This window comes from Podarcis filfolensis, assembly GCF_964270895.1.
Source record: "Podarcis filfolensis genome assembly, chromosome: 13".
NCBI lineage: Eukaryota > Metazoa > Chordata > Lepidosauria > Squamata > Lacertidae > Podarcis > Podarcis filfolensis.
The window spans coordinates 40,926,948-40,942,637 of NC_139615.1; the positions used below are offsets into that span (position 1 = coordinate 40,926,948).

Below are 15,690 nucleotides of genomic sequence, written 5' to 3' on the forward strand. Positions count from 1 at the left end.
TTTGCTGCACCCCAATTTGCTTGCAGGGCGGTTTGCACATCTTCCTATTCATCGTTCGCTCATCACCCCACACTTCTCAGACCATTTCCCCATCCCTTTCCGAACTGCAGAAAGCCTCTCTCTGTGTCTGTTTCTCGTGGATTTGCTGCACCAGGCCAAGAGAGCGTTTAATCTGCTTTAACTTTGCAAACCTAAAGATCCCTCCTGCAAGATAGTGACAGCCTGGAGGCACCCGGGGTGAGCTGTCACGATTGCTCAGCTGAGACAATAAAATATAACCTGAATCTTGCAGCTCCCTCTTTTTCGTACAGTGATTTCCTAATGCACAGCAAAAGGCATTTCTTATAACTTTAGCTCTGTCTCTCTCTCCGCATCCCATCCCTGCTATGCTGTTGTGTCTCAGGAACGAAGGCTCCCTGCTAATTGGGGCAGAGAATGTGCTTCTCCTCCAGACCACGGCAATGAATTCTGGTGAAGGAGCCTATGAGGCAGAGCTGGTGGTGGAGCTGCCACATGGAACTTACTTCCAGACAGCTAACAGCGACGGGCAGGTAAGACCTTTCACTCGTAGCTGGTCCACGCTGCTGAGTTATAGTTGTTGGGAAACTGTGTACGTGCAGCTACCCACACAGAGTCAATTAAGGTTTGGCAGACAGCCAGAAGGCAATCTGAAGGAGTAAGTCTGCCTGGTGATAACAGAGACATGGAGACAACTCCCTGATTGGTCAAGCTCTCTCAAGGGAGTGATAATTAATGGCCTGCTAACTGGAATGTGTTAGTTCAGTGTTCGGTATTCAGAGGTTCAGAGTTCTGTGTGTCAGTGTAGGAGTTGTGAGTCGTGTCAGAGAGAGCTAGCTAAAGATCTGTGTTCTGTTCCTGTAAATAGTCCACTGTATATAATAAACACCTAACTACAAGTTCCTGGTTCCTGCTTCGTCTAGCCTGCCTGCAGCCAAGTCGCCAATTGCTTCTGTGGATTCTGCGCGTACTCTGCTAGGTCTGGCTAAGGTCCTGCAGCTAGTCGGAAAGTTGCGAAACACCGATAGGTTTTGCCAATAGTCCTTTTATTGAGCCAAGCCACAAAATACAGTGTACATATTTTCATCTTCTCAGTCACCCCCTTCACAGAAGCGTCCTTAAGATATTATGAAGGTATCTCATATTTCTTCTATTCCTGCAAATTCTGAGGAGGATTCTAGGCTGCCTGGCAGCTTCCTGCTTGCCAAAGCTTATCTCTTTTAACTTCTAGAGAAGGAGGAAAGAGGTGCGAAAGGACAAAGTGGTCCTCTGCAGAATGGTACAACCCTTTCAGAACTCAAAATTCTGACTGAGCAGGTTAGAAAAAGCTCCAATACCCTTGTTCTGTAGCTCGGCTGTGGTCATGAATATACCAATTGGTGACCCAGGCCTAATTCTTTCATTTGCAACAATAGGGACCCTCTCCAGGTCATTGCCAGCCTTTCATATTGCTCATTCACCTGGCTGACAGTGAAGTCACCTGTGCTCTCTCTCTCTCTCTCTCTCTCTGTTTCTCTGCAGAAGTTGATTTGCAACACCCGTAAGGAGAACGAGACCCGCTTGGTGGCCTGTGAAATTGGCAACCCCATGAAATCCAACACCACGGTATGTGGCTGATTTCTTAACCAGGGCAGTGCCAAACTCAGGCTTACCGTTTTTTTATTGGAAGCAACAATTATCCAACCTCTCCCCCTGTCTGCCACCTTTTTTACAGATCCGGGTAGATGTGGAGCTAAGTGTCAGCCAGCTGGAAGAGGCCAGTGATAACATAACTTTGCTGCTGCAGCTAAGAAGGTAACAGTCAACGCTGCCCCACTCACCTGGACCCTTGAAGCCAAGTCCTTGTACCAGGAAACTCACAGCCCCATCTATGGCACAGCCAGCAACCTTCCAGTACTGTATATTGTTTTGGGGTTCTTTTGAAAACCAAACCAATTAAGAAATTTTCTAAATAAATAAGCAGGCACCTTCCCTGTTTAGTTATTCTCTCCCCCCCAAAAAAAGATATAATAATAATAATAATGATGATGATGATGATGTATTTATACCCCACCCATCTGGCAGGGTATATAAGGGGAGCTGTCTTGTATATATGAAGTTGCCAACTTTTTCCCCAAGTCAGGGCTCCTCCCGTCAGATGTCAAGGAAATAAACAACTATCTGACTTTTAGAAGACATCTGAAGGCAGCCCTGTTTAGGGAAGTTTTAAATGTTTGATGTTATATTATGTTTTTAATATTCTGCTGGGAGCTGCCCAGCATGGCTGGGGCAACCCAGTCAGAAGGGAGGCATACAAATAAAATTGTTGTTGTTGTTAGCCACCCATCTGACGTGGTTTCCCCAGCCACTCTGGGAAGCTCCCAACAAAATATCAAAAACACAATAAAACATCAAACATTAAAAAATTCCCTATAAAGGGCTGCCTTCAGATGTTTTCTAAAAGTCAGATAGTTGTTTATTTCCTTGACATCTGATGGGACGGCGTTCCACAGGGCGGGCGCCACTACCAAGAAGGCCCTCTGCCTGGTTCCCTGTAGCTTTGCTTCTCGCACTGAAGGAACCGCCAGAAGGCCCTCGGAGCTGCACCTCAGTGTCTGGGCTGAACGATGGGGGTGGAGACGCTCCTTCAGGTATACAAGGTCAAGGCCGTTTAGGGTTTTAAGGGTCAGCACTTTAAACTGCTGCAAGGCAGAAATCTACAGGCAGCTTTCCCAAATCGCTGCATCTCTGTTCCTCTGTTCCTCTTCCACATCAAGACTTTTCATGTCCAAAGCCTGGACTCCAGGCTTTGAGAAAACACTCTTGTGGCACTCACTCAATAACTCCCACCTTCTCCTGCAGCAAGAACAGCAACAACCCCAATAGCGCCGTGGAACAATTGCAGGTGCTGGTCAAGGCTGCTGCAAGAATGGAACTGCTGGGGTGAGTAAGTCACATGGATGAGGGGAGATTTGCAGATAGATGGATTTCTGTCTGTAATAGTAATAACGTATATGTGCATATGTTTATATATTGTTGCACGCTTGTATATCTGTGTAAATAGACCACATATCATAAAAGACACCCCAGTCTCTGAGTGGTGTGAGATTCCAGGGGTTCCAGGCACTTACACAGGGTCTGTGTTTCCTTTTTGGAAATGAAGCACAGCACAGCCCGTGGTGTCTTTATGATAGATGGTTTATTTACACATATATTCAACCTGAGCCTACAATGGAGGGGTTCACAGCATTTCTCCCATTGCTGCAGTCCTGGATCCAAAAAGAAATCAAACATGGTCCTCTGTCCCTCTGCTGAGCTTGCCGCGTTTTACAGACTGCAACTATTTTATCTCTCAGCTCACATCCTAAGCAACTGAAATTCTAAAAACAACTCCTTCCAGCTCTAAAACTCTACTTCTTGTCTTTCTAACTAATTCTGAGTTGAGGGTGCATTTGCCCTCCCCATTTGCCCTCTGGCAAAGAGCCACTCCAATAACAGGCTGGCTCCTGGCTTGCATTTTAACATGCTAAATCCAGTTTCTGGCACCCAGGAATTAGAAGGGGGTCCGTGCACTCCACAAACTCATAACAATATGTGTGTGTGTACACACAGAGAGAGATGCATATATATGTAAACCAGTGGAGACTGACCTATGAGGATAAATGGGGCACTGCCCCACCAACCTCATTTGTCCCCCAGCCAGCCCCCACTTGCCTGCCTTCATATCTACAACCAGACCAGTGATATCAACTTCCTCTTAGTCTCAGGGCTCATCCACACTTCTGCTCATCCCACCGCTTTCCATTGGGAAAACCCGCTCTTTGCTGCTGAATCGGAGCAAACAGCTGTCAGGTTTTCTGCGGATTGACATTTGTTCCAATTCAGTGTCAAAGAGTGGGTTTTCCTGGGGAAAGTGGCAGGGCAAACAGAAAACCACTCAGATCTGTGCATAGAAAACATAGGGCATGCAGGAAACCTCTTGGATTTGTGCTTTCTATGCACAGGACAAATGTGGATGAGCCCTCAGTGTTGCCCTTGTAGAACTCAACAGGGAGAAGGCCAGGGGCAAAACTTGAACGAATTGGCTCTGCCTGTTGTTGGCTCTGGCGCCACCTGCTGTTGGGCTCCTTGCCTTCCACCCAGTGGCCACCAGCTGCTACAGACATACAAACCCAGTGATAACAGTGGGAGGAAAGCTTTCCCACCTGATTCTGCTGGTCCTACAAGGTCGATCTGGCTGCTTTGGCCTTGTGGGCAGGAGGTGTCGGTGGAGTGGAGCTGCTGGGAGTATCAGTTGGGAAGGACATTTTGCTTCAGGAGGAAGCGTGTATGTGCCCCATGGTGGGGGGGGATCACTTTCATCCTTGCTCTCTCCATGCTCTCCTCCCCAGGAGGTCTGCCCCAGATGTCGTTGTGGTCCCACTGGCCTTTGGCGACTATAAGAACACAAGCAAGGACATAAATGACTATGGACCAAGAGTTGAACATGTTTACCAGGTACAAAGAAACACAGGTTGGAACTGGATGCACAGGGGTGTAGAGACAACACTGCAACCCACTGCATCCCCTCCAATATTCCTCAGATGAAAACAGGGACATATTCTTCATCAGTGTGTCCCCCGAACCTGCACACCTCCCCTTAGCGACTGGGGCAGAGATGCAGATGCCGTAGCTGAACAAAGCAAGCCAGAGTCAAGCGACTGTCATGGCTGCTCTTTGGCACTCACTGTTGGTGTGCAGAGGGCCAGGAGACTAGCTGGCTAGCCCCTGCTGGGCCGTTCCCTTCCAGCCGTCCCACTGTGAAGATGTTAATCTGTGGGTGAACATATCAGACGACACAGCGATTCTTCAAACAGCTCTTGTTTATTCACAGGCCAGGACAGAACTGAACTGAAGGGTTCAGTCAGCCTGCTTATATAGAGCTCCAGTACAATGTAACTGTAACAATTTTCTAAAACTATCCAATCACTGAACGTCATTTTCGATCCCTTATTTGCATAACTATCAACAGTATCCCCCTGCTGGCCCAGGGTGAGAACTTCAGTACATAACAGGGTGGATCCGAGGGAAGCCCACTGTCAGCTCCATCGACTCCGCCCCCTGGCACAGCCCAAGTCCCAGCCTGCAACCCCATTTGCCAAAGCAGGATGCAGGCTAGGATCCTGTTCCTGATAAGTGGCGGGGGCTTATACCCCCTCCCAGTGGCGTAGCGTGGGGGGTGCAGGGGGGGCCGGCCGCACCGGGCGCAACATCTGGGGGTTAGGGCAAATCCACGGGTTAGGGGGCGCAAATTACTTGCCTTGCCCCGGGTGCTGACAACCCACGCTACGCCACTGCCCCCTCCACCTATCAGGAAGGGCAATGCAGTTTCAGTTCCCTCGTAAGGGTCCCAATGAAGCTTCCTCTGTCCCGCAACGCCGCCCCACCCAAAGGGGTGAGCGGATTTGCCTAATGCAAACCGTTACATAAGTTTTCAAATACAATGCATGCATACATAACATTTTATGCACAATAAACTTACCGGAGATAAGACCATCACCTCTGCTCCGACGTAAATCAGCGACCCGGGCTTCTGAGCCAGGGCACACTATCAGCAGATCGAACTCCGCACACAGAATAGGCGTGAGGCTTGTGGAAGCATACTACAACTACAGATTTATTAAGCATAAATCAGGACAAAGAAACATGTTGGCTCTCTCTCATGTCGTCTCAGAGAGAACAGCAAAAAGCAAAAGCTATACACAACGGAAGTTCCCAGCAAGCTGTGCTGGAATGTAAACAGACATGTGACACGTAACAATCCCATGTCTGTTCCTAAGGTGGAATGGAAATGTCAACACTCACAATTCCCTTGCAGACAGGCCACACACCCTATGCCCCGCTTTCTTTAGGGGAGACCGACGGACTGGGGAGCGGGGAAACGGTGAAAAACTTTCTATGGGGCATTCAAGTGAATTGGATCTTGTTTTCATAAAAACAGGAAGTGACGCCATATTGAATGGGGAGGAAGGGAGCAGGGCGGGAGGCATAGATCTAAGAAATGTGTTAGAGGGATGCACTGATCTGAACTTCTGGTAACACGCTGAAATGCGGTACTGAAGGGAAAAGGCCCCTTCTGAATTCGGAACTCAGTGTGAAAAAGTGAGAGGCTGTGATGGCTTCAGGGTTTTTGTGGTGATCCCGGTATTTTGTGGGGGGCAGTTGGAAGGCATGCCACTGTGGATATGTCTGTCGTGGAATTCTACTCAATATTGATCCAGAGCAGATTCTAGAGTATAGTTAGCAGAGTAAAAACTCAAACACGTTGCAGAATTCCCCCCAAAATAGACCAGAGGCAATTAATATTTCATCCAGCAGAGCTTTGCTGCTTCTGAAGGCAAATGAGCATAATGGTCACAAATCCGATACCTTCAGGATTGGCACTGTCCATAAGAAATCCAGTTGCAGCAGACGTAACTTAAACTTACAATAACTTATAAGTCTAAACCTCAACACTAAGCATACTATGTACAGAACACCACACCAGAAGGAAGAGAGATAGAAAGAGAAAGTGAAACCCAGGCTCCTTCTGGCCTGTTTTTGTAGTCAGCATGACCTTGACAGAAAGAGATAACAGAACCAGCTTAAGCCATCTGCAGTCAGCTTCTCTGAAGGAATAACCCAAACATCACGAACCTTCTGTTTGCTTCTTTCACACAGAGAAGCTTCTAGAACCCTCTTGAATTAATTAGAAAAGGAAAGATCTCTACACATCAGATCAATACTTTCTGTACTAAAAATGCAAACTGACAACGTCTTCCCCATTGCTGACCCCTCTTCCTTCCTTGTCCTTCTCTAAGTTGCAGAATGCTGGCCCTAGCACTGTATCCGGGGCTGAGCTTCTTGTGGATTTCCCCAGCCACTTCCGGGAAGGCTTCCTGCTTTACATTGCAAGGGTGACCACGGAAGGCAACATTGCCTGTTCACCCACGAACGACACCAACCCTCTGAAGGTAGGAGCAACCTCTGGGAAGGGGAGAGCAAAGTATGGAGGGCCTGAGAGCACCTCTATCAAGTCTCCTCCTTTTTTTTAGTTTAAATTCCCAAACGCTTCAACCTTTCCTCCTAGGAGAGTTGCCCCATCCCCTTGATCTTATCAGTTGCCTTTTTTCCTGGTCTGCTTCTGCCTTAATAATAATAATATAATAATAATTTACAGTGGTACCTCGGGTTAAGTACTTAATTCGTTCTGGAGGTCCGTTCTTAACCTGAAACTGTTCTTAACCTGAAACTGTTCTTAACCTGAAGCACCACTTTAGCTAATGGGGCCTCCCGCTGCCGCTGCACCGCCGGAGCACGATTTCTGTTCTCATCCTGAAGCAAAGTTCTTAACATGAGGTAATATTTCTGGGTTAGTGGAGTCTGTAACCTGAAGTGTATGTAACCCGAGGTACCACTGTATTATTTGTACCCCACCCATCTGGCTGGGTTTCCCCAGCCACTCTGGGCAGCTTCCAACAAAGATTAAAAATACATTAAAATGTCACACATTAAAAACTTCCCTTCAATATGGCTGCCTGCTTTTCACCTGAACGCTATTTCTTTCCTCGTAGCTGAAAGTCCAGGAGCCCACAACTGCTCCCAGCTACAATATGACTGCCCAACCACGGCGCTTGCGTGAGAGGCGAGATGTGAACTCAGCAGCGCTGCAGGAACCCATTGTGGTGGTGAGACGTGTTGGGAAATGGGATGGACTTCATAGTGTCATTTAAAGCAGTTGTCACCGGATCTGGGTTCATATATCCCTGCTGCTCATCACTCGGGCTAATCCTCAGTTATCCAATCTGTAAACTTGGGATGAGTGACTTATCGTGCAAAATTGTTTTGAAAATGAATGAGGCAAGCACTCTGCTCGTGTAGAAGCCCCCATATGGTAGCAGGTCAGCATAGTGTGATCGAAACAGCTAGCTGAAAACCCCCTCTGCACTCAAGAGGGACTAGGAACTTGATTGCTTTAACATTTCAATACTTAAGATGTCATAGTTACTAAATTTACACTTTCAGCTTGAGCTGAACAGTTCTATGGTCCCACTATGCCATTGGGCCACTTATTACCATACATTTAAACCTCACGAGTTCCCCCAAGAATTTTGGGAACTGTTGTTTGCCCCAACAAAGCTGACATTCCTAGCACCTTAAACTACAGTTCCCAAGTGTCTTCTGGGAGAATCATGCGCTTTAACTGTCTGGTGTGTATACAGCCTAAGTGTGCATAATGTGATGCCAGAATAGTTTAGCCACATGCTACACACCCTGTAGCATCCAACATATGGTCTCCTTGCCAGAGGTGTCTATATTGCTAATAGTTTATGTTAGTTGGTGCAGAATTATCCTATGATCTGTCATGGTCGAGTGGGCAGTTTTCTCCCCCTCCTTCCTCTCCATTGAGTTTAATGGGTGGTTTTTGGCATGCACCACCTCTGCTGGAGGTCTGCCAGCAATATCTATGGCCCTGAATTTCCCCTGGCAGAGGCATATCATTTGACATGGGATAGGCCAAAAATAAGGGACGCGGGTGGCACTGTGGGTTAAACCACAGAGCCTAGGACTTTCTGATCAGAAAGTCGGTGGTTCGAATCCCCGTGACGGGGTGGGCTCCCGTTGCTCGGTCCCTGCTCCTGCCCACCTAGCAGTTTGAAAGCATGCCAAGTGCAAGTAGATAAATAGGTACCACTCTGGCGGGAAGGTAAATGGCGTTTCCGTGCACTGCTCTGGTTCTCAAGAAGCGGCTTAGTCATGCTGGCCACATGACCCGGAAGTTGTACACCGGCTCCCTTGGCCAATAAAGCAAGATGAGCGCCGCAACCCCAGAGTCGGTCACGACTGGACCTCATGGTCAGGGGTCCCTTTACCTTTACCTTTTAGGCCAAAAATATGATTCAGTTCACATTTTAAAGGCGAACCTACCTAATTTTCCCTTTCCAAGACAACGCATGAACTGAAGCACAACCATCCTTTGGAATTCCCCCTTCCCCAGATTTTTCAGTGCAGTTCTCCAGCCAAGTAGTTTACCAAAATACAGAGGTAAAGTGTGCATAGAAATGCGTATATAAATGACATACGAGCATCCAGTATATTAGGGGAACTTGATTTGCAAATAATAATAATAGAGATGTATACCAGGTCAACGTGCCTGCAAAAATTGTGTATAATAGCAGAAATTCACTTTGAAAGCTAATGAATTTTCATTAAGTCTGAAACGAATTCAAAAACTGATGCGAAAACGTAGAAGACTGAGCAATGAAGAAATGGGAAACAGAGAGAATGTCATACCTTCACACACATACATACAAACAAACACACACATACACATAGTTTGTATCTGGAGGTTAGAATTGCACCCTGTGTTTATCCACAGGTTATGCATCCTGCAGGCAGAATAACTCCATCAGTTTAAATTAACTTAACTCTCTTGATCCAACCTGCCTGCAGAACTGTAGTAGCCAAGACTGTGCCGTCATCTGCTGCCAAGTGGGGACTCTGGAGAAAGGGCAAGGAGCCATGGTGACCATCCATGCAGTGCTGTGGCTGCAGACTTTCCTGGAGGTAAGGAAGGAGCTTCTGTGCAAGAGATGGGAAGGCGGAGAGTTCCCTTCCTAGAAAACAAGATTGCCTTGATTTTAGAATACCCCTTCCCTGGAGAGAGGCTTGCCTGGCTCCTACATTGCAAGCACTTTAGTGCCTTTGGGAAATTTTAATTGTTCTCATTTTACACTTTGCTTTGAAATATTGTATTTGTTGGAGGGCATGTTTTATATATATATGAGTATATATGTATATATGTGTGTGTGTGTGTGTGTGTGTGTGTAAGTGCACAAGTTCCTGTAATACAGACAAGATGAAGGGTAGCATACATTTTTACAAGATCACAACATGCAGTTATGATTAAGAAGTGGCAAACAGTTTGTGATTTATTTTTTTGCTTATATGGCACCATCCATTTGTTTGCTTTATTTACCGGTATTTAATTTCTATATAGCTTTATATTTTAAATAAAAACCTCAAAGCGGTATACAGCATATTAAATCAATAAATCAATAAAACATTAGCCAGGCGATGTTCTTCCGGCCTCATGAGGAGCCTCTTCAGTGGGGCTGGTGAGTGTGGGCCCAGCTCCCTAGGTCAGGTGGAAAGGGCCTTTCAGGGAGTGGCCCTCACGCCTCACAGCCGGACGATGTTCCTCCGGCCTCAAGAACCCCTTGCCCCGAGGAGCTTCTAATCTAACATTCTCCACGGAGGAAACAAGACATGAAGGGGAAGGGGAGCCGAGGATACGCAGGGAATGATGATGTGATTGTTTCAGTGATACAGTGAACGCTTGGGTTGTGAATGTGATCCGTGCGGGATGCACGTTCGCAACCCACAGCGTTCACAACCTGCAGCGTCGCGTCTGCGCACGTGCGAGTTGCGTTTCAGTGTTTCGGCGCATGCGCAAAGCGCGATTTAGCGCTTCTGCTCATGCACAACCGCCGAAACCCGGAAGTAACCCGGTTCCGGTACTTCCAGGTTTCGGCAGTCCGTAACCCAAAAAAACCCAACCTGAAGCATCTGTAACCCGAGGTATGACTGTAATGTACTTAGGCTGAGTTACAGCAGGGCATGGTAACTGGAGAGAGAGGAGCCAAAGATTTCGTGACCAAAGGTGGATCTGGAGGAGGGATTTGAAGGTCGTAAGAGAGGTAGTCTGTGGCAACATTCACTCTGTATGTTTAAAGTGCTATGATACCGCTTTAAACAGTCATGGCTTCCCCCAAAGAATTATGGGAGCTGTAGTTGTCAGTTTGCATTTCTTAGTACAGAAAGCATTGATCTGATGTGTAGAGATCTTTCCTGTTCTGCTTAGTTCAGGAGGGTTCTGGAAGGTTTCTTTCTATGTGAAAGAAACAGGCAGAAGGTTTCTGATGTTTGGGTTATTCCTTCAGAGAAGCCGAGTACAGCTGGTTTAAATTGGTTCTATTATCTTTCTGTCCAGGTCCTGCTGAATATAATAGTCAGGCCAGAAGGAGCCTGGGTTTCACTTACTTTCTCTTTCTAGCTCTTTGTTCTGGTGTGGTGTTCTGTTCTGTATGCTATAGTGTTGAGGTATAGTCTTATTATAAGTTCTTGTAAGTTTAAGATAAGTCTGCTGCAACTGGATCTTTTATGGACTGTTCCAATCCTGAATGTATTGGATTTGTGTCTAATATGCTCATTTTCCTTCAGTAGCAGTAAAGCTCTGCTGGATGAAATATTAATTGCCTCTGGTCTATTTTTGGGAACTTTGCAACGTGTTTAAGTTTTTCCTTCACATGCAGCGCCCCCCCCCCGTACTATAATTTCCAGAGTTCTCTATGGAGAGGGATTGAATGTTAAATCACTCTGGGAAGTGTACCCTTGTGAGGGGAATAGGGATCTCCTTACAACTTTCAGCACCCTTAACAAACTAGGATTATCTAAGGGAAACTGTGGTTGTTTAAAGTGGTATCATTGCAGTTTATATGTAGCATGTGAATTATTATTATTATTATTATTATTATTATTATTAATAATAATAATACCCCGTCCTCCCCAGCCAAGACCGGGCTCAGGGTGGTTAACACCTAATATAAAACAATTGATACAACTTAAAAAACAAGATTAAAATACAACATTAAAACATTAAAATGCAGCCTCCTTTCAGTGGAAACTCAAATAAAAAACTTTTTTGGAGATAAAATGTGGCCTGGGTGTCCCGGCTGAGCAAGGAAAGAAGTCTAGAATAAGCCCCTTCATCTAGCAAGCATAGTCTGAGTCCAGGTTCTTATTTCTAAGAGTTGCAGACCTCTAAACACCACCACCACCCAACCCAGAAGCCAGCGCCATTTGGGGGCGCCAAGTTTTGGCCTCGCACAGGGCATTTCGAAAGGTCACCAAAGCTCACCCCTGATGGCAGGTCCATAAGAAGGGCTCAGGTAATGCATGATGGTCTCTTCTACCACAGCACCCCATGAAGGAGCAACTCCTCATCCAGTCTCAGGCCCGATTCAACACTTCAGGGATGCCGTACCGCATTCAGCCGGAAGTTCTGCCAAGCGGATCCTCTCTGGTACGTCAGTGAATCAGTGCAGCTGAAACTCAGCTTTGCATAAGAACGTCAGGCCTACTGGCTGAGGCCAATGGCCCCTCTAGACCGGCATCCTGTTCTCAAGCCGGACCTGAGCACAAGAGCACTTTCCTCTTTTGTGGTTTTCTGTGGCTCAAGAATAGGTAAAGGTAAAGGGACCCCTGACCATTAGGTCCAGTCATGGCCGACTCTGGGGTTGCGGCACTCATCTCGCTTTATTGGCCGAGGGAGCCGGCGTACAGTTTCCGGGTCATGTGGCCAGCATGACTAAGCCGCTTCTGGCGAACTAGAGCAGTGCACGGAAACGCTGTTTACCTTCCCGCCAGAGTGGTACCTATTTATCTACTTGCACTTTGATGTGCTTTTGTACTGCCAGGTTGGCAGAAGCAGGGACAGAGCAACGGGAGCTCACCCCGTTGGGGGATTCGAACCGCCGACCTTCTGATCAGCAAGCCCAAGAGGCTCAGTGGTTTAACCCACTGCTCAAGAATATTTCGGCTTATTGAGATGAGCAGGGCCTCGTTGATGTTTTAACTCAGGCGTACCCAGGAAGCAAAAATAGGGACAATGATTCACCAGGGACAAGGACCAGAAGACTGTGTCTGTCCCTCCTACCTAGAGGTAGTTGAAGTATAGGGACATGAGGGTATATTATGGGTTTTGGCATGTCATAAAGCCAAGTGGGTTGTGTGTGAGGTGGATCCATGGGGCCCACTATCTGGGATTGTCCAATTATGGTTTCTGAAAATACCTGGTCATTTGGTGAAGTCAGGGGCTGGAGCCTGATGGGGTTTTTTTGGTGGAACAGAGGTGAAACTGCAATAAGAATTCTAAGGTCTCAAATATAGAATTCATGTTCATGAATGCACAAGGTAAACACACATGCATAAGTATACAAACCACATGCCTGAAATAGTGCAGGAGAGCAATCCTGAAGCCATCTTGACTTGTATGTATGATGCATTTTGGAGTTAAGGGGTTGGGCAATTGTCTTCCAAGGGGCTTGCAGACCTCTGCAAGGAGAAGGGGAACTCGGTTACAATAGAAAATAAAGATCTTCCTTGTTTTCACTGGATCTTACCTGCATCCAAAATGGGCTCAAAATGCGCTAGCTAAATTCGCAAAGTACCCAGTTCCAAACTTTAAGGCCAAAGCCTGAATGGCAGTTAAATAACTGGTGTTTGACAACCCTACAAGAATCACCTGGATCTGCCGCCAAGGTAGAGGAGGTCAGCCATTTCGTTATCTGTGTTGCGGATAAAATACTTACTTGGGCATGAAAACCCCTCTATTATTTCAATCACATCAGGGAGAGGAGGGTTCAGCTCACATTGGCTTTCTCTTTCCTATCCCTCCCCCCTGCCCCACCCAGACTAAGACACTGGTGGAGTGGGTGGACCCGGCTGCCGAGAGAGATATTCCTGTGTGGTGGATCATAGCAGCTATAGTGGTCGGACTTTTCCTCCTTGCAATCTTCATTATTGTTCTTTGGAAGGTAAGCGAAACCTTGGAGCGGGCAATTCTGGGCCTAGAGGCAAACCACATTGGACCAACCACATGGGGTGCCAATATTCCAGTGATGCTGGCTTTAGCTGGGGCTTAACAAAAATAGGAGCGCCTCCGTCCCCTGCAGAAAATGAGCTTTCATGGGAGGTTCGAAGTCGCAGTAACTAACATGCCTCATTGGGAAGGCAGTGGTATATAGAATCATAGAATTATAAACTGGAAGTGACTTCCAAGTGTCTAGTCCAACCCCCTGCAATGCAGGAATCTCAACTAAAACTTCCATGACAGTTAATAATAATAATAATAATAATAATAATAATAATAATAATAATAAAAAATGTCTTTATACCCCAGCCAAGACTGGGCTCAGGGTGGCTAACACCAGGTATAAAAACAATTGATTAAAATGCAACTTAAAAAACAAGATTAAAGTGCAACATTAAAATGCAGCCTCATTTCTGCAGAAACTCAAATCAAAAACTTTTGGGGGATGAAAACGTCAAATCTTCAACAAGGCCAACTATCCAGACTGGTCCTACGTGGGCCAGAAAAAAGCCAGGGAAGTCCCCAAATAGTTGTTGTTGTTGTTTTGATCAGATCAGCCAACCGCAGCATGCTTCTGGGTACCTTATGTGTTTATTTTGAGAACAGCAGCCCAATCAAGGCTTTCACCAGTTCAAAGAAGCCTATTTCTTTCTTTCTTTTTTAATAGACGGGCTTTTTCAAGAGGAAGCGACCACCCACAGAGGAAGAGGAACAATTGTCCCAATGACCCTGGGGCAAAAACATCTGGGAAGGAGCAGTAGTGGGTGATCCTCACACAAACACACGCCCGCCAATGTGATCTCATTTCTGCCTGGATCCATCCCTCCCTGTTCTCAAGGAGATGTCAGCTAGGCCCTTTTTCTGAGACCCCCCCTCCTCTTTGCTCCGCAATTTAATACCCTTCCTCAGCTATACTTCTGCACACATCCTATTCTCTTGCTAAATACATGCCCGTAGTAGGCAGTATCCACATTCATGGTTAGCGCCACAGAAGAGTGATTCCTTCATCCTTAAAAACAAGGTCCTGACTGGAAGACACGGGCCATCCATGAAATTAAAAACAAAACAAAAGCTCACTAATTCTTAAGTAGAAAAAATAGGGCTTGGAGAAACAAGTAGGGAGGGGAAGAAACCCAGCACTCTTTGTAAAAGTGCAGAATTAATTCCATTAATATACATTTGTTTAGTCGTTTCGTCGTGTGCGACTCTTCGTGACCCCATGGACCAGAGCACGCCAGGCACTCCTGTCTTCTACTGCCTCCCGCAGTTTGGTCAAACTCATGCTAGTAGCTTCGATAATATACATAATATGCATAAAACATGCAAAATACTCGATGCATCATGAAAGCAATCAGAAGAAGAATGCCATTGCCGCCTATACTCTGTCCAAAATTTGGTACTGTAAATTATAGTTGGGCTTGTCTATTCCACTCATCGTGTGCCACATTTCCTTGTCATTCTACAAGAGGCTGGTCCGTTCAGTCGCTTCAGAGTTATTCTTTAGGAGTGAATCTTAACAGGCGTGGGAACCCTCCTAGAGATGATCTGTAGACTCCACATGATCAAGGAGCAGTGCCCATTTTTGATCGATGCCCCATCAGCTCCCCAGTTGCGACCATTTCCTCCAAGACACAAAGATGATCTTGGAATTGTCCCTCTTGCACTAGCAGTGTTGCCTTTCATCTCCTCTTTGTGGCCTCAAACACGTCCAAACCTTCAGCAGGAGAAGAGAACCATTTTGGGAAGATTCCCAAAGTTGGGGAGCTGGAGGGGCAGAAAAGGCTGCTGGTGATTCTGTTCCTCCATGCAGCGCCACACCCTGGGATCTGCTGAGCTCATACAGAGGCTAATGAAGGCATGGGACATATTACCTTGAGTGTAAAATGCATTTTGCTGTTTACCGTATTTTTCACTCCATAGGGCGCACCGGACCATAGGGCGCAGCTAGTTTTTAGGGGGGGAAATCAAGAAAAAAAATCTTATTTCCCCCCCCAGCCCCAAAGAGCAGCGTACAGGCTGCG

The 15,690-nt window shown here is 46.5% G+C and overlaps 1 protein-coding gene across 1 annotated transcript in view; it reads left to right on the plus strand.

The window, feature by feature from the left end:
- ITGA2B (integrin subunit alpha 2b) overlaps positions 1–14,793 on the plus strand; it is a 48,734-nt gene extending 33,941 nt beyond the window's left edge. The window contains 11 exon segments of the mRNA XM_083582553.1: positions 404–551; positions 1,540–1,623; positions 1,733–1,812; positions 2,860–2,940; positions 4,389–4,494; positions 6,837–6,989; positions 7,590–7,703; positions 9,469–9,582; positions 11,996–12,100; positions 13,491–13,613; positions 14,337–14,793. Coding sequence (XP_083438679.1) covers positions 404–551; positions 1,540–1,623; positions 1,733–1,812; positions 2,860–2,940; positions 4,389–4,494; positions 6,837–6,989; positions 7,590–7,703; positions 9,469–9,582; positions 11,996–12,100; positions 13,491–13,613; positions 14,337–14,396 — 1,168 coding nt within the window. The 3' untranslated portion in view covers positions 14,397–14,793.
- The last annotated feature ends 897 nt before the right edge of the window (positions 14,794–15,690 follow it).